This window comes from Watersipora subatra, chromosome 2 (genome assembly GCF_963576615.1).
Source record: "Watersipora subatra chromosome 2, tzWatSuba1.1, whole genome shotgun sequence".
NCBI classification, from domain to species: domain Eukaryota; kingdom Metazoa; phylum Bryozoa; class Gymnolaemata; order Cheilostomatida; family Watersiporidae; genus Watersipora; species Watersipora subatra.
In genome coordinates, this window is record NC_088709.1 from 6,603,166 (window position 1) to 6,627,887 (window position 24,722).

At 37.1% G+C, this 24,722-nt stretch overlaps 1 protein-coding gene across 1 annotated transcript; it reads left to right on the forward strand.

Moving 5' to 3' along the window:
* The first annotated feature begins 269 nt into the window (after positions 1-269).
* LOC137387604 (AP-1 complex subunit beta-1-like) lies at positions 270-21,772 on the forward strand. Its single transcript, XM_068074070.1, has 21 exons — positions 270-406; positions 3,358-3,415; positions 3,636-3,741; positions 4,296-4,434; positions 4,542-4,655; positions 5,577-5,681; positions 8,346-8,497; positions 8,693-8,828; positions 10,211-10,365; positions 10,537-10,677; positions 11,893-12,058; positions 12,553-12,744; positions 12,883-13,012; positions 14,056-14,284; positions 14,414-14,606; positions 14,711-14,860; positions 15,171-15,316; positions 16,309-16,435; positions 19,052-19,223; positions 19,850-20,004; positions 21,387-21,772. The coding sequence occupies exons 1-21, from the start codon at positions 338-340 to the stop codon at positions 21,459-21,461; spliced, it is 2,910 nt and encodes a 969-aa protein (XP_067930171.1). The 5' UTR covers positions 270-337; the 3' UTR covers positions 21,462-21,772.
* Positions 21,773-24,722: the final 2,950 nt, after the last annotated feature.

Below are 24,722 nucleotides of genomic sequence, written 5' to 3' on the forward strand. Positions count from 1 at the left end.
TCTTGTTAGATTACCAGCTCATTTATTTTATAAATCGTTGTTACTTGATGACGTTTAATACATTTTCCAAGTGCTTAAACTGCGTTTGCAAACGAACTACTGAATATATGCTTACTTTTCCCAGGAATCGTTATACAATCGAGAGCACTACAAATATTTACTAGTCTAGCTTTAGGACCATAACAGTTGTATGCACTGATTTCTAAAGTGGACAAGATAAGCCTAGTATAATTGAAAACGTTTTGACACTGGGTCGACACTGGTATAAAACGTACTATGCTGATTGTTAAAGACGTTAGTGTAAACTTTAAAGTTTGCGTTTTAATCACTCATCTTCATGCCAGCCAGACTTGGTGTCTCTTTGTTGCTGTTCAAACCTTTTGGCCATAACAGTTCTCTAGGAAAGGTTGTTCAAACTTTCTCTGCCTCACTACTTGTGACATTATGGAATATTGAGTTTCTCCTTGAGTTTGAGAATCTCCTTGAGTTTTATTGTCAACATTTTTAAGCAAGGATGACTCTGTAAAATAAGTTCTTAGATTGTTTGTGGACCTTGGGAGCTTGTTCTCAGAGGCAAAGATTGCATATGAAGACAAAATTAAGCTACGTAAAAATAATAGCAGCTATTGACAAAGTTTTCTTTAAAAACATTGCAACATTTTTAGGCACTATTTTCAATGTACAACCTCGCAAAGATGATCCTTAGAAAGAACTTTAAAGAACGTAGTCTTATGTTATAAAATATAGCAACTTCTTTTAAACATCAAAAATCTTATAATGACAGTTTTTTAATGCAAACACATTTTAGGTTTCATTCCTTAAGAGACTTAGATGATAGTGCAGGAGAATTTGATGCTTATGTTGACCTCAGGAATGTTATTAAGTAGCAATGTACTGAAGTCATACTGGAGAACTTTGGGCATATTTTATTTTCTGTCTTGGTTAATGTACATAAAAACAATAGCACAAGGATTAGAGCATGATTAAAAAGAGTATCTCTACACTGCTTTTACTTTATGAGTTCTATATGGAACATTGCTATAAAAATGTGCTTTGATTTTGTGGTAGTTTAATACACAATGGCAATGTATAGCTAGCAGAATCTATCCGGATCTCACTTATAGCAGGTTTTGCCAGACATTGTGCATGTTCATTCTATGGCTCACTCTATCTACAAAGTTGTGTTTATTGAACATCAACTAATATGTCTGAACAAGGATTGGTGAACAGTAATTATTATAAATTGCATCTATTGTATATCCAAATCCATTGAACCAGAGTAACTCAAGGTTGTGCGCTCTCGCTGATCAGTTTTGCAGCAGACAATCTGGTAAAAGAAATAACCTCTTGCGAGCTAGTTTCAGGTAGTCATGGCCATAGTTGCAGAGGACAAACTCTAGTATGTTAAAGGATATATCTGCCCTTGTTGTTGCATGTGGAAAGTTTCTTAATTTTTGTGGTTGTTGCATGCTGCTAAGTAGCATTCAAGTTATTCTGTGTGGCTTACCAAAGCTTGTAAAGCTAATTTATCGCCAGGAAATAATGATGAGTTAGGTCGGCTATCTGTAGCATAAGATCTTGCCATTGATTCGCATATTTTTGAGACACACCCACTGATGTGGTAGAAAATATCAAAGTGTGTTATAAACAATGTATCCCACAATAATTATGTATAGATACTCCTTCATTCCAACATGTGCAAGAGTATTTAGAAATTACAAGTTTCACGTAGGCTGCATGTAAATGAACCCCTGTTGACATCTACTATAAAACCTCTATTTAACTCGCCTACCGCTCTATTTTTCTACCCTTCCTCATGAGTGGTGTTTTATAATTTAAGGTAATGTTTAAATGGAGGGTGGCGTTGTATTTTTCAAGTAGCTCGTCAGAATTTTGGGAAGTTTAATTTAATCCATTTTCGCGCGAAGTGAATGTCACCTATATTTTGCTTCTTCTTTGAGTGGTGTGACATTACCCCTTTTGGATACAATAAATTTTCTATGACTTACGTCGAATTTGCTGTAGATCTCTAAATAAATATACATCGGGAAGCTAAAAAAAACCTCTACGAGTTCGTATCTATTGCTTGATATTAACCTACCTATGATGTGTTGGACCTATATCCTTTGTTGCAATTTGTTAGAACTTTCAATTTTTTTTCATTCTAAATTTAAATAAATTTTTATTTCATAACTATATTTGACGATGTTGCGTTAAAGCTCATTGCACTCATTGATCTGTTTGCTACAGTTTGCAGCCAAATTTGGCTTTTTATATACAATAGAGGAGTTATGAGCGCTGATCCATTGTAAGCTAAGTTTAGATAAACACAATGATGCTATCAAATAATATGCTATGAACATTTATAAGCTATACAATACTACTCGTTCAAATGCTGCAAACATATACTCAAGAACAAGTAACATAAACAAACCATAATTATAATACATGCAGAAACAAAAATTAACAATTGTGAAACAAAAATATTTGCAATGATTGATTGACATTGTTTGTGGCTTTTGTATGGAACCATTTCATATTCTTCTGGCTGTTCAATGCCTTCCACACTGTTTGCTGAACTGAACTTCTCTTCTGCACCGCTGGACTGCTCGATATTAGTGTCCAAACAATATTTTAAGCTGAGCAAAATTTGTAAGTGTTGCTATTTAGAAAACTTCTGTAAAGATTAGGATGAACTTTAAGCCGCATGCGGGATAAGCACATGTTGTACAAGTTGTGCAAATTCCATTGTAATTGTAAACTGTTTTTCATACATGTCAAAGTATCAAGACTGCGTTAAACTAGGAACTACTATTAGTGTGATACAGTTATTAATTAGTTCTATGGCGTTGCCTTCAAAGTTTTAAAGAAAAAACTGTAGGCTTTTGAGTTGCAAATTAAACTTTGATACAAACAGCAATCATGAGAAAATTGATTGTTAATGATGTAACCGAGTCATTATTAGCACCATTTTGTGGACATTTTTCTACTAATCACTTCCTATTATGGGTTCTTAATGATTAAAAAATGTTAAAGTGGTGGTCAAATAGAAGTGGCATTCAATTAAAGGGTGGCATTCTATTTTTAAACGTTCTCCTATAGTGGCGGTCAATTGGAGGCGGCATTCAAATAAAGGTGGCATTCAAATAGAGGTTTTGCGGTATGTTAGATTTTCGCTTGCAATAAACTTCATATATTATATGGCTACGTAGGCTTGTATGCGAAAGTTACTTTGGTCAAACATTGTTATGACAGGTTATATTGTTGTCAAACAATATAACTGGCTCATTAGTTTTGAACCAATATTATTAAAAAAATTAGAGGTTTCAATTCTAAAACAATGTAATTTATTGATAGACAAAAGGATTTACAGCAGATATGACAGACTCCAAGTACTTCACTACCACCAAAAAAGGTTAGTTTAGTAGTCAGCTTTCCAATTCATTTCAATGAATCAATCCGGTCTACAAAATTTGTCAAAATATATACAGGTACAATTTTTAGCTTTTGCCAGACTGCTGACAATATATGTTTGGCGATTGGAATTGACAAATCCATTAAATGAACTTAGTTGACACCGCTAGCTTGTCGAAACATTAAAATTAAGTGGCTTCATGTGATTTGGTCTGCTTCAGGGGAACTGTTTGAGCTCAAGGCCGAACTTAATAGTGAGAAGCGAGACTTGAAAAAGGATGCTATTAAGAAGGTCATTGCTAGCATGACTGTTGGCAAGGATGTGAGGTGTGTAAACAATCCACTAGCACCGGTGTTGGCAATTGGTGCAGAATTTCAACTTTTCATATGGCAATATCATACTACGACGAACCGCTAAACCATACAGACCAACTGAGTTTATACAATTTTTGGGTCTATATATAGCATTTGAAATTATAAAATTTTATGGTTTTACAATTACTATATCCATATTCATGTTTGGTTTAATTATTTCTCATCATTGATATGCCATACATTTTGCCAGTCTGCGTGTATTATCATTTTACTCTTGTTATGCTGAAGGTAGCTTCTTTTTGCATTTATATCAGCATATGATTCACGTCAATGATACATATTATTGTGTAGATATTTTACATACCGTTTTGCCCCAGCTTATAATTCCACATGGTATCTCTCATCTCTGTGATCATGTATTGTAGGAATGCTTCAATTCATTGCTCTAAGGGACCATTTGATTCGCCCATCAAGCATTTTATATTAGCTTTAAGTGGCCAACTCGTAGTAAAAAGACAACATTTCTACAATTACAACTGGTTTCTCACCTCATTTTCTTTTAACAGCCAGCTTTTCCCCGATGTAGTCAACTGCGGTCAGACAGATGACCTTGAACTTAAGAAGCTAGTTTATCTTTACTTGATAAACTATGCCAAGAGCCAACCTGGACTGCTTACACTGATGGCTGTGAATACATTTGACAAGGTGAGTCCAAAATAAAATGTACTATGATGAAAGAAGTGAGAATTGGTGTAGGTATAAATGACCTGGTATCTGCTGTTGGAGATTTCACAGATTTCCGTTTTTTCTAGGACACAAGACATCCTAACCCGTTAATCCGAGCTCTTGCGGTAAGGACCATGGGCTGCATTAGAGTTGATGAAACTACGGACTACTTTGCAGAACCTCTGAAGAAATGCCTGAAGGTTGTATGCTACCTTAAGCTATGCGCAGTAGACCTCATTTATTATGTCTATTTTCTATTCTCCCTTCTCACCTTTCTAAGGGTCTTGCTAAGTGTGGTTAGCTATAGACACTCTAGTGAGTTTTTGTTAGCACTGTTCACAAAAACTCTATCGTGAACAATGCTAACAAAAACTATTGAAAAAGTCTTCTTCTGAAAGACTGTTCCAATAGAACAGTCTTCCAGTAGACCTACACAAAACCTTTGCGTTTACTAGTTTTAGAGTTGATGTTAAAAGCCATTTGCTAAGCCTTGATTAATTCAGACCTGCTGTTTGAGTTTACCAATTGCTATGGGCCCAGCGCCTCGACTAGCTGCAGCGCTACTGCGCACGTGGGGTGGGCCTCATCATGCCTTAACGAGTACGAACTAAGCTTTCATTTATTTTTTTTAACTTAATCAATATTATAACTATATCTTTATTTTGCTTAATGTTATATTTTTACTAATTGATGACATAAAATACACACAATACACACACACAACATTGGGAACCGCTGTCTGGGCAAGGGAACACTCTTCAGATGATTTGTTAATACGATGTGTTGTTGATGAGGCCTGATCCGAGTTGTTGTTGAAGTGAGTTGTTGACAAGGCAACTTGTTGGAGATGCGAGTTGTTGACGAGTTGAGTTGTTGATGAGGCGGGTTGTTGATGAGGCGAGTTACTGATGTGGTGAGTTATTGATGCGGCGAGTTGGTTGATGCGGCGAGTTGGTTGATGAGGCAAATTGTCGATAGGACATGGTAACCTAATCTAAGTCTCAGCTATTCTTTAATACCCAAACAGAACTTTTATTTTTCTCCGACACACACTCACCTTGACATAGTCAGCATGTTCAATTAAAAAAATTAAACTAATTCACACCTGGTTGTACTCGCAGGATGAAGATCCCTATGTGAGGAAAACTGCAGCTGTCAGCGTTGCAAAGCTGCATGATATCAACTCTGATCTTGTGGAGGAACAGGGCTTCCTTGAGCTTCTTCAGGTTAGTTGAAATTTCAGCAGTTACCCGAAGCCTGGTACATTATTAAAAGGCATTGTTCTGCTATTGTAAGTTACTGTTTACATATATTATTAACTACTCTCAGTTGGCATTCGCATAGCTAACTCAACACTTGAATGCTGGCTTGTGACTAGATATGCAGGTACTCTGGTTTGTCACAGAGATAGCTTAACTGAACTTGGATGGGTTGTGACTAGATATGCAGGTACTCTGATTTGTCACAGAAATAGTTCAACTAGGTTCAGAGGTGTTGTGACTAGATATGCAGGTGCTCCAATTTGTTAAAGCACATAAATTACATAATTTTTTTATTATATATTTCAATACATCAGAGTCTTGGCTTTCGAATGAGCCTATATTCAATACACAAAGAATAATAGAACTATGAAAAACGGGGTGTCAAAAGTATGTCCTGCAAAAAAACACACTTGGTTCAGGTTCCCAAAATGTGATGTCACAATTATTATTTAGCCTTAGGTCGTCAATCCCTTTCGCTGCTATTGAGGCTGCACTTTTCTGTAACAATCGGTGCTGTTAACCCAGAGAGCGCTAATAATAAACTAGGATTCTAGATAATCAACAATGCCCGGGATCGTGCTAACGCCAACCAATACAAACACATGTTCTGGGTTAATTAATTAAGCTTCAATAAATGTACTGTAGTTGATAAAGGTAATGAAATCACATCGATTAAATTGTGACCTGCGGGTTGCGTGGCCCTAGGACTATATGTCAATCGCACTTTCGCGAGATCATGCAATGCTTGAAACTAATTAGTCTCAGTCGCGACCCTCAACATCACAATAAAATGAGAGGGCTAGTGCATAATATCATCGGAAAAACATAGTATGGTGCTTGGAATCTGAGTTATTTATCATAAAAATAATCTGTACATGGAGAACTAATGACACTGATTCCTTTGTCATCTTCATTGGTTCGCTGGAGTTGTCCTATCTTTGCCTGACACTAGCGTCATTATCGTAGTTGATAAATATAAGCAGTAAGCAATAAAATGGGTGGTAAGAGCACACAACACCGCATATGAAAATTGTGACGTCACAATTTCCGAGCCTATGCCAGTAAACATTTCTGCGGTAGAGCTCTGGGGAAATCCTATAAACATCAACCAATGTCTGTCTCACCATGGCAAACAATAGCTCACTCGAAAGCCAAGACTCTGATGTATTGAAATGCACAATAAAAAAATTATGTAATTATTGTGCTTTAATGAGTTTTACTAGATGACCATGGGAGCATTCTGACAGTACAAGCTAGTCATATAGCCAGTCTGATAAGAAATCTTTCTGTACTCGCTAGGCATTTAGCTGTTCTGTCTATACAATACAGTTTTAGATATTGATAAAGCATATTTTTTGTACAAGTTGACACGAGTACCATCAGTTTGGTGTGAAATTTACTGCCAACCCGTTTAATATCAAGTGTCATAATTGAGGTACTCCTTATGTTAAAAAGATATGAGAATATATCTTATTAGCGCAACACAGTCTCTCTTGTGTTTGAACTGAGTAGAACTACTGTTTCTTTTCTGCATTCATTATTTTATAGCATTAAATCACGTATATATATACGTATATATATACAGTCAAACATGGATAACTCGAACTTCACGGGACCGAGCAAAAGTGTTCGAATTATCAGAGCGTTCAAGTTATCAGAGCACTGTCACAAGTCCATGTATTTACTTATTTATTAGTAGATACATGTACATATGCAAACTATAATATAAATCAAAAGCACAAATGGCTTGTTTCAAATTAAATGCTTCTAATGTAAAGTTTAAAACGTTTTTATCAAAAAGTATAGAGATTTTTCTATCACTTGAGATTGGTTTGTTGTTTGAGGTGATGTTATTGCCAGGACGTTTTTTTAGATTGACATTGGCAAAACTTGATCGTTGTTGAAATGCTCAAAAGAAAAGACATCTTTTTCTTTTGAGCGTTTTACCCACGATCAATTTTGCCGATTTTTCTTGAAGTTTATGCAACTTCAAGAAAAAGTTACCAAAGAAAAATCCCTTACTTTACCTGGGATTCGTTAAGAGCAACACTCCGTTCAGTTAAAACAAAACAACATGCTGTTTTTGTTTTGTATGTGCGTGGCGAAAATCCTTGCGCGCGTGACCCGGCAAGCCCGTGCTATTAATCGTATAGCAGTATAAATCAAATTTGACCAAACCTTTAGAAAAGTCGCTGACAAAATTATTTTGCCGATGGTGGTAATAACAACGCTTATGAATTACGAAAAGATGAGGTTTACCTCTATGGCTTTGAATAAAGTGATTTTCTAAAGCGATAACAACCGTTTCGGTAGCCGTTGGGCAAAAAAACAGTTCGAATTAACAGTGTTGAGTTCGAGTTATCTATAGCAATTTATCATTACGTGGGAACGGACCAAAGAAACCGTTCGAATTAACCATGTGTTCGAGCTATCCGTGGACGAGTTATCCATGTTTGACTGTATATATATATACGTGATTTAATATATATATACGTATATATATATATATATATACACACATATTTACAGTTGCTGGTATCTTCATCATTTTGTGAGTTTAGGAGAATTATCAGATATCATTACAAACGGCTGTGTCGCTGCCACCAACCTAGTTCGTATCTCTTACAGGACCTGCTGTCAGACAGCAACCCAATGGTTGTGGCCAATGCAGTTGCTGCTATATCTGAAATCAAGGCTTCCTCTTCGAAAGCCCATGACCTGCTGTCCTTTTCTCAGACTATGATTAATAAATTGTTGACTGCTCTAAACGAGTGCACCGAGTGAGTGGATAACTCTTACTCTGTGTGTGTTCCTAGCTGTCTATCCATGCATTATGCAGTTCTAGTGGGCATAACAGCCTTCTGTTTATTGGTGCTGCTTTTCAACCAGCATATTATATAGGGAGCACTATACCTGGTTGACTCTCACCTAGGATTGTTAAGCTAGATGTCGACGTATCGTTACTTTGTGCGCAGGTGGGGACAAGTCTTCATATTAGACTGTGTGGCTGGATACCATCCAAAGGATGAAAGGGATGCTCAGAGCATCATAGAGCGAGTAACTCCCAGACTGGCTCATGCCAATGCTGCCGTTGTTCTCTCTGCAGTCAAGGTCAGCATTCAGCTACTTATAGATTATTGTGTGCTAGTTTATGGAACTTGTCTCACTCTATCATAGTTAAAAAGATGGCTACTGGATCTGTAATATTTATCCCAACCTTTGGAGACTTCTGCGTTTGGAGAGGATTTATTCTTTGTTTGTGCTCAATTGTACGATGAGACCACACGTCATAATTATACGCTGTGATTGTATGCTTTAATTTTACACCGTAATTGTACACCGTATATGTACACAGTAATTGTACACCGTAATTGTATACTATAATTGTACACCGTAATTGTTCACTGTAATTATACACCGTGATTGTACACTGTAATTGTACACCATGATTGTACACCGTGATTGTACACTCTAATTGTACACTAATTGCTGTTTTAGGTATCATATGTGTTTTTCTATGAAGGAGACAGAAAACAGAAACAAAGTTCTTACAGAAACTTGAAATTATGTTCCTAATTTTTGATATTATTTTGAATTTTACATTGTATAGCCAAAGTTAACCCTCAACGTAAAGCTGATTTTTGTAAAAGTTTACACAGCTTTACTTAAGTATTTTATAACAAGATGGATCGTATGACCAAAAGTTGAGTTGGTGAGGGTAGGGGGTTCTGGGTGTCATCTTTTGCAAGGTCAATCGAATCGATGAGGTTAGGAGTAGTTTCTGGTTTTGCCTTAGGCAAGGTCACCAGGGTGTATTCAGTGGTTAGTGATGTTAGCTTGTACTGTTACCTTAGGCAAGGTCACCAGGGTGTATTCAGCGGTTAGTGATGTTAGCTTGTACTGTTACCTTAGGCAAGGTCACCAGGGTGTATTCAGCGGTTAGTGATGTTAGCTTGTACTGTCACCTTAGGCAAGGTCACCAGAGTGTATTCAGCGATTAGTGATGTTAGTTTGTACTGTCACCTTAGGCAAGGTCACCAGAGTGTATTCAGCGGTTAGTGATGTTAGCTTGTACTGTCACCTTAGGCAAGGTCACCAGAGTGTATTCAGCGGTTAGTGATGTTAGCTTGTACTGTCACCTTAGGCAAGGTCACCAGAGTGTATTCAGCGGTTAGTGATGTTAGCTTGTACTGTCACCTTAGGCAAGGTCACCAGAGTGTATTCAGCGATTAGTGAAGTTAGTTTGTACTGTCACTTTAGGCAAGCATGAGTTGGTTAGGGTAGTTTTTATTACCTTAGGTAATACACTATTTTCTCTAACTACCATAGAATTGAGTGCCATGCTGAACTGCCCTTGATCCATGTTGGCAAGTTTGTAGAAGTGTGTTTTGAAAATTATCTTTTGTCACCTGGACAATTCAAATTAAAAAGAAATCAAAGAGCTACTCGTACTCATTATTCTGAATGTAATGGCTTGGGTATTTCTTTTCCAGGTTATCATGAGGCTCCTGGATGTCCTGCCCGAGTCATCAGACTTCGTTACTAACCTCGTGAAGAAGTTGTCTGCTCCACTCGTGACTTTGCTATCCGCCGAGCCAGAGATTCAGTACATAGCTCTCAGGAATATAGCATTGATTATACAGAGACGGTGGGTAGACTAATGATTTGTGTAGTGAAGTGCAGCCACCATGTTTTCTGCTTGTTCTGTAAGTTTTGACAGTTTATCCTTTAATCAGTGTGTATTCTGCTGGTAGTTGATGAAGCCAGTTTATAGGTGGATCGGTAAGAGTTATCAGCACATGCAACTGGCCTTTTTCAGACCTGATATCCTCAAGCACGAGCTGAAAGTATTTTTTGTCAAATACAATGACCCGATCTATGTGAAGTTGGAGAAACTTGACATTATGATTCGTCTCACCAATCAGTCTAATATCAGCCAGACGCTTGCTGAGCTCAAGGAGTGAGTCCATTATCTTTGCTTTTCTTCTTTCATTAAACCACTGCTCTGACCTTGTACTGACCTTGAACTCTGCATTTGAAGGTTTTTGTTGCAGAATTTTCAAATAAGTACTTTAGTATCCTTATTCAAATATTGTCTAAACATGCATAATCTTAATATATACATGTACATAATTCAAGAAAGTTTATGACTGTATGTCCACGTAATTTTTAACTTACATCGCTCAGGGGCAAGGACTCATCACAGTTTTGGAATGAGCCTGCCAGATGGCATTATGGGAAGGAAACTCTTAAATAAATGAAAGTGATAAGGCTGAATGTAAAAATTGAAAAGAAAACATGAAACAATATAGACTTGAAACAATATAAACATGAAACAATATAAAAATAAAGCAATATAGACATAAAACCAGATAAGATAAGTTAGTCTGAAGTTGACCTAGTTCAAGTCATAGCAGGTTATGCCGAGCCTCTCTAGTGCTGCCTCTGTGCAGCTTTTCTCTGAGATGAAGTGAAAAAAGTGAAAAAATATTTATGTTTTTACGTCTTATGTATTTGCTTAATTGTAATGAGCATTTATCTGCAGTATTTATTATGGAGTTATTGTAGGTTTTTGAGTCGTTGAACAAGGTGAATGAATTACAGTGTATTCTAATGAGAATATTCTATCTAATTTATGGCAGCTTTAGCATATTATGAACATGACATATTATTCCCTCATAACATATTATGAAGCAAGTCTAGGAATGAACTAGATTTGTAGGTATAGGTGCCAGTGTGCCAGGCCAAGATCACTGCTGGCTTATGAAAGCAAGCAACCCCCCATTTTTTAAAGGAATCAACTATGTATTTTTTCCACAGTTGATCAACGACAAACTATAACTTGTAGCTTACTATAGATGACTCACTAGCAAACACTCAGGTTGAGAGATTAAGGTGAACAATAGCTGGTGAATGTCAGTTCAGTTCTATGTCACCAGTCGATCTTAAAGAATTGGTGACCAGACATACATGTAAATGCATTAATAAACCTATGGATTGTTTCCATGAGCGTTTGATAAGAAAATTTTGGTATAATCGTGCGATTTTTATATATTTTCATAGATTTCAGTTCATCAGCTCCAGTTGAAACAAGAAGCTCAGTAGCCTATTACATAATACAACTGATAAGGTCTTTAATTGAGTGTTTGGTCTGAGCATCCTCTCATCTCTGCAGGTATGCTACAGAAGTGGATGTAGACTTTGTCAGAAGGTCTGTGAGGGCGATAGGACGCTGCGCTATTAAAGTCGATGTGGCAGCGGAACGATGCGTAAGCACGCTGCTTGACCTTATTCAGACAAAGGTCAACTATGTTGTTCAGGAGGCTATCGTCGTGATAAAGGTAGGATTTTCTTCCTTATGTATTTATTCATACCACATACTTGATGGGAATTGCAGAAAGAACAATAGGGCAGCTGTATTAATGTGTATTGACTTTAAGTTTTATTGGAAATCAAACTGTTTTTGAGTTACTATGAGATAGTTCTGCTGATATTAGCCATATTCTGTTTGATATCTTTTGAATTGCAATATTGTTGAAGAATTTTGATGGTGGGTTTATGATGGGTTAGGTCTCATTTCTTCATTCCCCACTTGAAAATAAAACTGCACAGCATCAAATTTGAAAAAAAGTGTTATGGTTTCATTCACCTCTCTATTAGTAACAAATACATAGTGTTCTGTACATAACTCCATGGAGAACAGTATGTTTGTGGTAACAAGGATTGTCTGATTTGGTTTCTGCCAAAACGCGTGCGGATCGCATGACTTTGCAGTCTCAAGGATCAACAGCTCGTTGAATGCCATCAATTACATGTATGTTGTTTTTCTACTCAGGATATATTCCGAAAATACCCAAACAAGTACGAGTCGGTGATAGGGACCTTGTGTGAGTGTCTCGATACATTGGATGAACCTGAGGCTAGGGCAAGCATTATATGGATCATAGGAGAGTATGCTGAAAGGATTGACAATGCAGCAGAACTTCTCGAGACATTTTTAGATTCATTCCATGATGAAAACTCTCAGGTAGGGCTTCTCATTTGCCACCCAAATATTCAGTGAGATTATTTTGGGCTTGTTATTATTAGCCAACTTTATTAAACCATTAAATAGGTGAATGGCTGGTTTTGAAACATCTATTTTGAGTTGCTGATGATGTTGCAGGTTCAGCTGCAGATTCTGACGGCTATAGTGAAACTGTTTCTCACGAAACCATCTGATGGTCAGGACTTGGTGCAACAGGTGCTCAGCATGTCAACTCAAGAGTCAGAAAATCCTGATCTAAGAGACAGAGGTAATCTATACCTTTAGATAACAAGTGTAAGGGTAATTTATATTTCATCATCATACAGGTAGAAGTAATCTATGCCTTCAAATAACAATTATAGGGGTAATTTATATCATCTTTATCACAGGGATGAAAGCTATTTACACTTTCGAATACCAGGTATAGGGGTAGTCCATATTCACAGGGATAGAGGTAATCATAGCCTGTCTTGACAAGCTGTTGTTTTGCGTAGTTGTCCCCCCGTCGAGCGGCGAGCAACAACAGCTTGTCACAAGACGTACTGCACCTGATGCATCAGCTGCACTTATAAGGAGTTGTTCTCTTCCGTCTATGCGGCTTGGCTGCGATGTTATTCTGGTCGCTCCATTGGTAATCATAACGGATTTCACGCAAAAATTTATGTAGAAAAATTAAGATAAGAACGTTTAACTGGCGACCCTCTCTGCAGTAAACATTATTAGAATTTGAGAACTTAGGCAACAACAGCGACGAAACATGTCGTTATTTGTGCGCTCAGTCAGTTTTATTTCTATTTTTGTATCAGTCAGTTTTATTTGTTCTTATGGATTTTATTTTAAGTTTATTTTATTCTTAAGTTCTACTAAAGTTTATCACAGAAACTGGTCTTTGGTTAAACGTTGTAATCTTGTTTTTTTTTCTACATAAATTTTTGCGTGAAATCCGTTATGATTACCAATGGAGCGACCGACATAACATCGCGGCCAAGCCGCGTAGACGGAAGAGAACAACTCCCTATAAGTGCAGCTGATGCATCAGGTGCAGTACGTCTTGTGACAAGCCGTTGTTGCTCGCCACTCGACAGGGGGGGGACAACTACGCAAAAACAACAGCTTGTCAAGACAGGCTAAGGTAATCAATACGTTTAGATGCTAGGTGTAAGGATAACCAACATCTCCTTACCACTAATATAGAGGTAATCTATACCTTTAGATACCAGGTATAGGGGTAACCAATATCTTCTAATCACAGGGATAGGTTGATGGATAATTTTCATGATGGCACAATTTAGTCTTGATACATTCTCCCAGGCTATATTTACTGGAGGCTGCTGTCAACCAGCCCGCAGGCAGCCAAGGAAGTGGTACTAGCAGAGAAACCTGTCATATCAGAGCGAACAGATTCAATAGAGTCTGACCTGCTCAGCGAGCTGATTAGTAACATAGGAACTCTGGCCTCAGTCTATCACAAGCCTCTGTCCTCATTCGTGGATGGAGCAGCATACAGACCCACCCGACCCCTCACACAGCAACCATCATCGTGAGTTTTTGTGTAACTATCATAAGTTTTGTATGAAGGGTATTTTTACCAGTCTGTTGATGAGGCCCTTTAATGTACTTGAGTTCATCTGCGTTATGCAAGGTTAACTTATTACGCTGCCAACTGCAGTGAGCTAGCTGAAGAGGATGTAACTACTCCAATACCCAATGCTAACCCTGCGCCTACTACTCCTGTCGGAGGTGACCTTCTCATAGGTGACTTGCTCAGCCTTTCCATTCCATCAGCAGCACCCGCTGCAGCACCACCTAATCAGCAAAGTAGCAGCACGGTGGATCTTCTAGGAGGTGGACTGAGCGACTTGGTAAGACCTCGATCATTCTATTTTATGTTACATCTGGTTAAGTTCAGACCGGCTGTTTTACCCGTGAACCTAACTGCGAATTATAGCACATCTGTTTATCGTAGCTTGGTGGAGGAATCACCCCTGCCCCAACCAATACACAACCTAGCTCAAGTATGTCTTCCGGTCTGGATGATTTGCTTGGTGGGTTTGGAGGGCCCCCAGCTGCGAGCAGCGCCCCAGCCACACCTTTGGTGAAGGAACCAACCCAACAGGTTAGTCATTCAGTAGTCTTCAATAATCGTTCTACTTTATCCCACGACCAAACAAGAGTGAAGCGATTGATTGGGAGATTTATGATAAATGCACATGTGCACACAACTCCCGAAAAATTAATCAATAATCGTTATACTTTATTTTATAAAGGTGTTTATTTGGCAGACGAAGCCATGTTAGACAGAGGAGCTACCACACTCTTCTCTTTCACACTTATATTTTATGGGTTTTTAGGTCATTAAATTAGGTCATTAAATTGCTGTTAATATCTTATTAGCTAAATACATAAAATATAAACAATTGTTATAGGTATGGCTGGCTTCGGATAAAGGAAAGGGTTTGGAGGTTCGCGGTTCATTTGTGAGAAAGCATGGGCAGGTCTGCATGGAACTAACTCTCTCGAACAGCTCTATGCAACAACTCTCTGGGTTTGCCATACAGTTCAACAAAAACAGGTGAACTACGACTACTCACATTTGCTCACCTTTAAATGACCTTGCCTCTACGCATGCCAACTACAAGTGTCTTCATTCCATCTCACGCTGAATTATTAGCCTCAATCTGGTGCACACAGTAACAACCTTACTACAGACATTGTGTCTAGTGTATGCTAGGATAATTAAACATATGTGTGCATAACTGATTGTTCTCTCTAGGTTTATATTAGACTCGTAGGCTGGCCCGTGCGTCGTGAGAGATCATCATGTGTAATAAGTATGCGCATGATTATTCCACAATGCAGTGAGGGGGTAGAGCTGCGCAGTTTTTAGTGTGCCTTGCTGCTCAGCTGGAGTTCCATTCCTGTGCCATGCATTTTTTCCTAACCTCTAAGTTAGTTTCCTAACCTCTAAGTTAGTTTCCTAACCTCTAAGTATGGCTTCGGACGAACACGGCTCTTATTATAGTAACGACTACTGTAACTTTCAAATTTCATATTATGAGAAGTGTTTTGTGCAGACTATTAAAATATAAGTTTTTTTTATGTCTTTGTAAGGCCTGCAAGTGCATCAATGCTATAACTGATCACACGTAGATGCGCTTTTATTCAAGAGGAACTAAGGCTGAGTTCTTTACTTACGCTACTATCTATGGCAATCTCAGAGATGATTGTTGCCAATCTCAATATAAGCTTAAGATGGATGTATAAGATTGCCTGAGACTTTATTGTAGGAGGTAAAAAGAGCAGCATCCTATATTCATGATCATTTCAACTTCATAATTCTCCATAATTGCAGATAACTCAAAGGTTAACTCAAATGAACATAAAGTATGTTGCGCGATGGTCTGCCCTCGCTTTTATGAATCATATGTTACTTGTGTGACCTCTCAAGTTGACTGCTGATGCTTTGTAGGTGTACGATGAGTGTAATGAATGAGTTGGGTATGGTTCACACTACTTGCTGCCATTCGTCAAAGTGATAGAGTTACTCACAATTGTTTGTTTCAGTTTCGGTTTGGTACCAGCAAGTGCCCTTAAAGTTAACCCGATATCAGCAGGCAGCACTTGTACCGCTAGTCTACCACTCCATACCACAGGCACTGTGCAGAGGATGAACCCTATCACCAACCTACAGGTCAGTGTACTCTATAACCACTCCGCATTAACAATGGCACCCTAGATGTACATACTCTGGTTCAGACTGTAACTTTGAAACTGTTTCCTGTAATGTTAGATAGTTCGTTTATTTTTCGTTTATATACATTATTTATCTGTTAGTTTTGGTATTTTCCTTTGCTAGATTAATAAGTGTTGAAGTTTTTATCTCATTATTGAGATTATAGCTTAGGAAGCAGCCGTGGTTCAATGGTTAGTGTGCCGGCTTATAGTCAGTAGGTCGGTGGTACCAGTCGACACTAAGGACCATCGGTGGTGTTAGGAGGGGCATCTAACCATAGCCACGCTACTGCCAAATCTCATGAGAGGGTGGTTACGATACATCCTGTACCAGGAGGAAGACCATATAAGGTGGCCAACGTTGGAGATGTTTTTAAGGGTTTAAAATTGACTCGGCTCAATTCTCATCGAAAGATTAACAATGTAACGCTCTATTCTTTTGCATCATGCGTCGTGTAAGCATCGATTCAATTCACAATTATCTGCAAAACACCATATTTCAATTCTTTATCCTAATTTCAATAAATCGGTTCAATTTTACTCTCTCAAATAGAGAAAATAAATACAATATCAATTCTTACCTGAAATTGACTTATAGCAATCTATCAAAATAGCAATAAACAACAATCACTAACTTAGCTACACGCATTAGCTCAGTCCCTCGATTGTTTGTATAGCAAATATAGCAAATCATTCACTACGGATTTTATTGCTTGCTTGGATGGAATTGAGTCATTCTGAATATTCTTTGCTGTCAAACACTTGGTATTTTTGCTGTTAAAGTTAGAGTTTCTTACTACAGTTTAGTATCAGCAAAACATACTGTATGAGAATCAATGCTTTGACAAACAAAAGGAATGTTCAATATTTTTGTAGTTATGTAAAACCGGCTGCGAAAGAACAACCTTATCATTGTTGCAGTTTGATCAAAACACAGACACACATTGTGTAATATAAACATGGAGTTTTTGGAAACATTTTAGGACCATTTGTTGAAGATTTTCTCTAGCCAAAATACATTTAGGTCGCTGTTTACAATTTTCTTTTTCATCCATCTTAAATCGGAAATAAAAAAAGTTTAAAACCGTGATTTCATTCTGCGATTTCTGAATGAAAGAACAACTAACTGGTTTGTTTTTATGGCAAAATGATAACCCAACATGCTAAATTTTTGTGTGGCAAAGTACTATACTATATTATTATTAATACATATTATCGACCAATAAAATATACGCAGTGATATTAAGTTCTTGTGGAAACGTGTGCGGCTGGCAACATTGGACTGCACTGATATCTTCGCATCAGCAAGCATCAAATAGCAGATCGGTTTTTTTAGGATAACACTGTCGATGATGGCTTTTGTCAACGCAGTGATAATCACATATACAGTAGTAATAAAAAGAAGCATTGATGCATTTTAACTCGTTTTGCTTATTGCAAATAGAGAATCATATCAATCTGTTTATGATGACAGTGAAGAGCTGATTCGATTCAATTTTTACTGGTAGGATGCATTGAGTCAATTCAATTCTACAGTAAGTAAAAGATACCAGAGAATCGATTCAATTCGATTCGTTCGTGAGTTGAGCTTTAAAGGTTTACTCTAGCAAGCGTGTTAACTTGAATGTCCATCTCTGGCAAACTCCAACAGGGAAAGCGGAAAGCAAAAGAAATAGTTGTGGGTTTAGTTTATAGTTTATGAACAAATCCCTCAAAATGTTTGCCTTGTTTGTTTACATTTACTCAAAGATTCGGGTTAAGCAATTTATGCTCTGAAATTCAGTTTTTCAAGCAAAAACTAGCTAAAGATGACGTATATAAGATGACGTATATAAGATGACGTATATAAGATGACGTATATAAGATGATGTATATAAGATGACGTATATAAGATGACGTATTTAAGATGACGTATATAAGATGACGTGTATAAGATGACGTATATAAAATGACGTATATAAGATGACGTATATAAAATGACGTGTATAAGATGACGTGTATAAGATGACGTGTATAAGATGACGTATATAAGATGACGTGTATAAGATGACGTATATAAGATGATGTGTATAAGATGACGTATATAAGATGACGTATATAAGATGACGTATATAAAATGACGTGTATAAGATGACGTGTATAAGATGACGTGTATAAGATGACGTATATAAGATGACGTGTATAAGATGACGTGTATAAGATGACGTGTATAAGATGACCTATATAAGATGACCTATATAAGATATAATAGTGATTACAGCTGGCTAGTAGTCGCAAACTCTAAGGTGCCTTTTACTGTAAGTCTTCTGGTCCATATAATTACTTACCTTGACCTAGCCTTCATCTAACTATAGATTGTTGGTGCAAAGTAATATTTAACTCTAAATATCTGAACAGATTACTGCTAAAGGAGGTGAGAGGAAAGGCCAGGTTTATTAGGAGCATTCAGCAACGGTTAAAGAGAATCGACAGATATACTTGAAAGTACCTACTTTTTCATAACTTGCATTATTGTATATTGATTACTGATTATTGTATATCAGCCATTTAAGAAAGTTGGCTACTTTTTTTCCAGGTCGCCATAAAAAATAATGTGGACGTGTTTTACTTTGCAACGCAAATCCCGATGCAGTGCTTGTTTGCTGACGATGGACTCATGGAGAAAAAGGCTTATTTGACGACCTGGAAAGACATTCCTGCGAGCAACGAGGTCCAGAGTAGCGTGTCTGGCATTAACGCTAGTCCAGGTACTTTTGCTGTAGCTGTATCTCCGCTGGGGACCGGTGAACTACACACAAACCTGCTTTGTCTTTGTATATATGGATATAGATGAATATATTATAGAAGTCATTATGGATATATTATACAAGTCATGATGGATATATTATAGAAGTCATGATGGATATATTATAGAAGTAATGATGGATATATTGTAGAACTCATGATGGATATATTGTAGAACTCATGATGGATATATTATAGAAGTCATGATGGATATATTATAGACGTCATGATGGATATATTGTAGAACTCATGATGGATATATTATAGAAGTCATGATGGATATATTATAGAAGTAATGATGGATATATTATAGAAGTCATGATGGATATATTGTAGAACTCATGATGGATATATTATAGAAATCATGATGGGTATATTATAGAAGTCATGATGGATATATTGTAGAACTCATGATGGATATATTGTAGAACTCATGATGGATATATTATAGAAGTCATGATGGATATATTATAGACGTCATGATGGATATATTGTAGAACTCATGATGGATATATTATAGAAGTCATGATGGATATATTATAGAAGTCATGATGGATATATTGTAGAAGTCATGATGGATATATTGTAGAACTCCTGGAAGAGAAGCTGAAGAACTTCAATATCTTCACCGTAGCCAAACGTAACATCGATGGCCATGATATGCTCTATCAGTCAGTCAAATTATCCAATGGCATCTGGTGTCTCATAGAGGTCACATGCCAACCGTCCAATAGCACTGTTCAGGTATGAGGCGTGTTTGTTGTCAACTTTACGCAAATGCTTATTAATGAGCTAAAACACAGGAAGTCCTACGCATGAACTTCCATTAGCGCTGTAAAGACCAGCTTCTGTATTTTGTCAATACAAAGCAACTGCTCTGCAGAGCTGCCTCTCATGTACCTGCTCCTTTACATCTTGCCTGATCACCTAGCAGACAAGGTGCAAACTTACCGTGGTATTTCATAGTCGGACAGATTTGCATGCCTCTGCAGTTTTAAATAATATCAGGAAAGTACACTTTCACCTGGTTGAATCGTTCATTCTGTAAGATTCTTCCTTGTATAACTTCTGGTAGAGCACGATCTTAAGTGAAGCTGCATATTCACACGCATTAGATTTGTGAATTTGCAGGAAAAATATGAGAATTAAAGAAATGCATTATGGACAAGGGTAGACAATACCCAGTTGTTATATCATTGAGGCTGTCCTGATCACAGTTGTATAGGAAATTATTACAGCGAGTTTGACTCATAAATATGTGTTCATTGCTTGTTGTGCTTTTTATTGTTGATTTTTTAAAATTTATGATAAAAGATTTTTTTGAATGCTGACTTGACCTCTCCCCTTCACCGATTGAATTCATTCATAATTCATTGTCTTAGCTTAAAGATGACCTTGCTCAAGACTTCAGTAGATTTTATCATAAAGTGTCGGTATTTTTCTATTATTTACGATCGCTTTGGATGTTTGAGGTGATCTGACTGCCAGGATGCTTCACGATTAAAATCAATAAAACGCAATACGAATAGTAGCGTACTCAAATTAGTCCTTGGCAATGTGCCAGTGACTAATTGCCAATACCAATTGCCAGGCTAATGGCAAATGGCAGAAAACTATGTTACCTGCCACCGTTTATAAGCTGTCTTAATACTTGTGTAACGCCGGGAATTCGGCTGGTACAGAATATAACAGAGGCTCACCATTTTTTGTAACCAATATTTGAATATACCAACATGTTTGTTAAATATTTCTGTGCTCTATGGCAACTATTAGTTCACGAGCATTGTGATAAGGCATATGTTGTCTGCACCTTTCAAGACTCGGCTTTGCTGTTGCCATTAATGTCTATCTTGTCTGTTCATAGAATTTAATTAGATCTCTCATAGATAAAGTATGCATCCACTAGAAAAACTCTCGCTTTGCTTATCTTTCTAGTTATTTTTATATTGTATGGAAGGTCTTGCTCGCGCAATCATTCTATTCTAAGTCACTTTGTAAAGGAGTTGCTAGACTATGAGCGAACAATTCCTAGTTGCATATTCTGTGAGATAACAACTCCATTGTGAATTTTATATCCTGAACTACTATTATACCGCGGTCTTGTAAACCTTGCCTTTTTCCTGTAGGTTTCACTAAAAAGTCGGGTGACTGAAGTGTACCCTCCCATGCAGAAAGCACTGGAGGAGGTATTGCGGAGCTAAGATGTATCACGCATTACTTGAAGAGAACAAGAAATATCTCAATCTCTGAGCAAACTTGACTGTTGTCACTGTTGTCACTGCTTATATATTTTTATATGAATATTGACTTCCTTCAGAGTCATAAGAAACAACTGAAACTGCAGTTAAAAACAACTGATATTACCTTATTTTTACCAATATAGGACTTCATCAACCTTTTGCCTTCCGAGTCATTTCTTATGTTTTATTGTGATTTCTGTGTTACACGTTTTATGTATGCATCATCATTTCCACAGAGCAATTCTCTATTATACAAATATGGAGTATGTGGTCATGGACTTAACTCGTTGGTCAAAGGAGTTTAAGATATGCAGCACAGAAACACAGCACCTGCATATGGGTAAAATGTTAGTGCACAGCTGGTATGGAAATATTGATTCAATGCTGACAGGTCAAGCCTTCGCATAAGAGGTTTATCTATTTTGACATTAGATTTGTATGTTGGAAGCATCCTGTGTTAGAGCAAATGGTCTTATGAAAATATTTTGTATTTTGCTTCCGTCGCTACAGAAACTGAAGGACAAGTAGAAATGCTTCAAAAAATCGCATACAAGAATATCTAAAGTAACGTGTAAAACATAGAATATACATATTATATATAGAATATACATATTATATATATAATATACATATTATATGTAGAATATACATATTATATATAGAGTATATATTATATACATGTGTTAAAGGTAATTTTTGAGTCAATATTAAATTGTCAGAAATGATAATGGGATAAATGTCTAAACCTATTATTTGTGTATTACATTAGCAGTTGTTTAAATGTGCCAATTTTCACGCAGCCACAAAATTATGTACATTCAATTAATGAGATGACTAAAATGTTGTAGTGAAAATGTAGGAACCCGGTATCTCCACCGGAAATGCTATGAGTGGTTATGGAAAATTTATGTTATGCATAACTAGTCCAAATCCGCACAACATCTGTGTTGAATTTACTTTGCCATTCTGACTATGTTTAGTTTGTGCACTTTTGCTTAGCTTGTGGGAACTAATTTGATTATTACTGGTTCAGGTACTAGTGAAGGTGTTAAGTTATTGTAAGCAGTACTGACATTTACCCGTAAAAGTTACTTCTTTATTCTATAGTCCAACAATTAAAATACACATTTAACAAAATACTAAAACAATATTAAATGCGAAAAGGTTAAAATAGGTAATAAAAGTCACACCCTTACTCAATTGTCATCTATATGTTCGTTGCTCAGCTCTGTACAGCTGTGACTCTCAACAGTCAAACCAGAATCAAAACAGTCCATAGGTGGAAAGCTTCAGCAAGTGGTGAGGAAAGAAACTCCATAGGCAGGAAAAAGAGAGAGACTCCTAAGCAGGCAGAAGCGAGATCCCCTAAGCAGGCCTTCGGAAAAGAGCTCTACAGGCCCTTGAGAAAAAGAGAGAGAGAGAGAGCTCTACAGGCCCTTGAGAAGAAGAGAGAGAGCTCTACAGGCCCTTGAGAAGAAGAGAGAGAGCTCTACAGGCCCTTGAGAAGAAGAGAGAGAGCTCTACAGGCCCTTGAGAAGAAGAAGAAGAGAGAGAGAGAGAGCTCTACAGGCCTTTGAGAAGAAGAGAGAGAGAGCTCAACAGGCCCTTGAGAAGAAGAAGAAGAGAGAGAGCTCTACAGGCCCTTGGGAAGAAGAGAGAGGGAGAGCTCTACAAGCCCTTGAAAAGAAGAGAGAGCTCTACAGGGAGAGAGAGTTCTACAGGGAGAGAGAGCTCTACAGGGAGAGAGAGAGAGAGAGGAAAAGAAGGAGAGAGAGAGAACCTTCCCACTTTTCTAGCATGTGGGAAGGTTAGCCTGTGGCAGTAGGTTCACTGCTTTATGTTAGGCATGTGAAGATATTGATGAGCTTGTGACTTACTCCTGGTATCTAAGTCATGTCTGGCAGAAGATGTCAGATCTTCATATGTGCAATCATCTGATTCATTTCCGATGTTTCTTTGGTGGTTTTCTGGCAGGGTGATCGACTCATTTTCTGTGAGGGGTTCTTTCCGCTTGGGAGTTTCTAATTTGCTTATTGTGACTTTTCTAATTATTGGATCTTTTGATACCTTGGACATCTTGTTGTTTGTCCGTTTTGCATGTATATTTTGTGATCTGGATTCACACCCTATTTGTATGTTGTTTTGGTGATATTTCTATACAACAATGTCGCCAATATGTCTCTCATAACCATAACATTCAGCTAATCAAATCTGATCTAATTGGCTGATCAAATCAGTCAACTTCCGAAGCCTCAGAATCAGTGTGCCTATCAGAGAATAAATATCGCTTTGTGACAGAAAAAGTGAACAGATAGACAGACAACATCGAATAATAGTATGTATTATTAAACAAATAAGTCATATAAACCTATATAACCCTATGTAAAAAAAACTAGTCATGAAGGCGTAAACTATATTTATAAACTAAATTAATAAAGTGCTACTGAGTAAAAAAAATGTTCATGGTTATTTAGGCGCGGAAATAAAAGTGCAGACTCAGTAATGTGTAGGTCCATTGGTACCATGAGTGATAAAATATCTGGTGTAAGCTACTCAACTTGAACTAGAGATAATTGAAATTATTTTTAACTTTTTTACATCTATTTATAAAAATGTAATGTAAGGATATATTGGCAATTTTATGGTACATGTATGTGGCTGCTGAAATTTTACGTCGTATGCCAAAAGAATGGTTAGTAAAAGTGATGGAAAGTTGTAGTTTAACATTATAGTTTTCTCTGTGTAATTACATAATTCCAAGAAAATGATAAAATTGGATGCAAAACGTCTCATGTGCTTTCACATGCTAGCACTTACACAGATTCATCCAAAACAGCCCAAGACTTTTGCTTGCATTCTATTCTATATTCTTTTATTGTGTGAGACAGTGAATAATAGTTATGGTTCAGTTAACATTGTAGCATATTGTAGCATATCATTTACCATCTCAGCATTAGTTTCATTGTGTCTTACCTATAGTTTAAATAACACCAACTTGCTTTATATAAAGATTACTACAACTCTTTGAACTTTCACCACTGTACATCTCTAGTGGTCCCAGAAATACCTGTGGAGCTTTTGACATGACCTTAAGCACCCCACAACAAAATTTGGCTGTTGGGAACAGCCAAACGCAAAAACTGTATTGTGAATAAATGGTTTGCTCGGTGTCACTATTCATTCATATGTAAGATTTGATTATGTTTGTATCGACACTTTAAA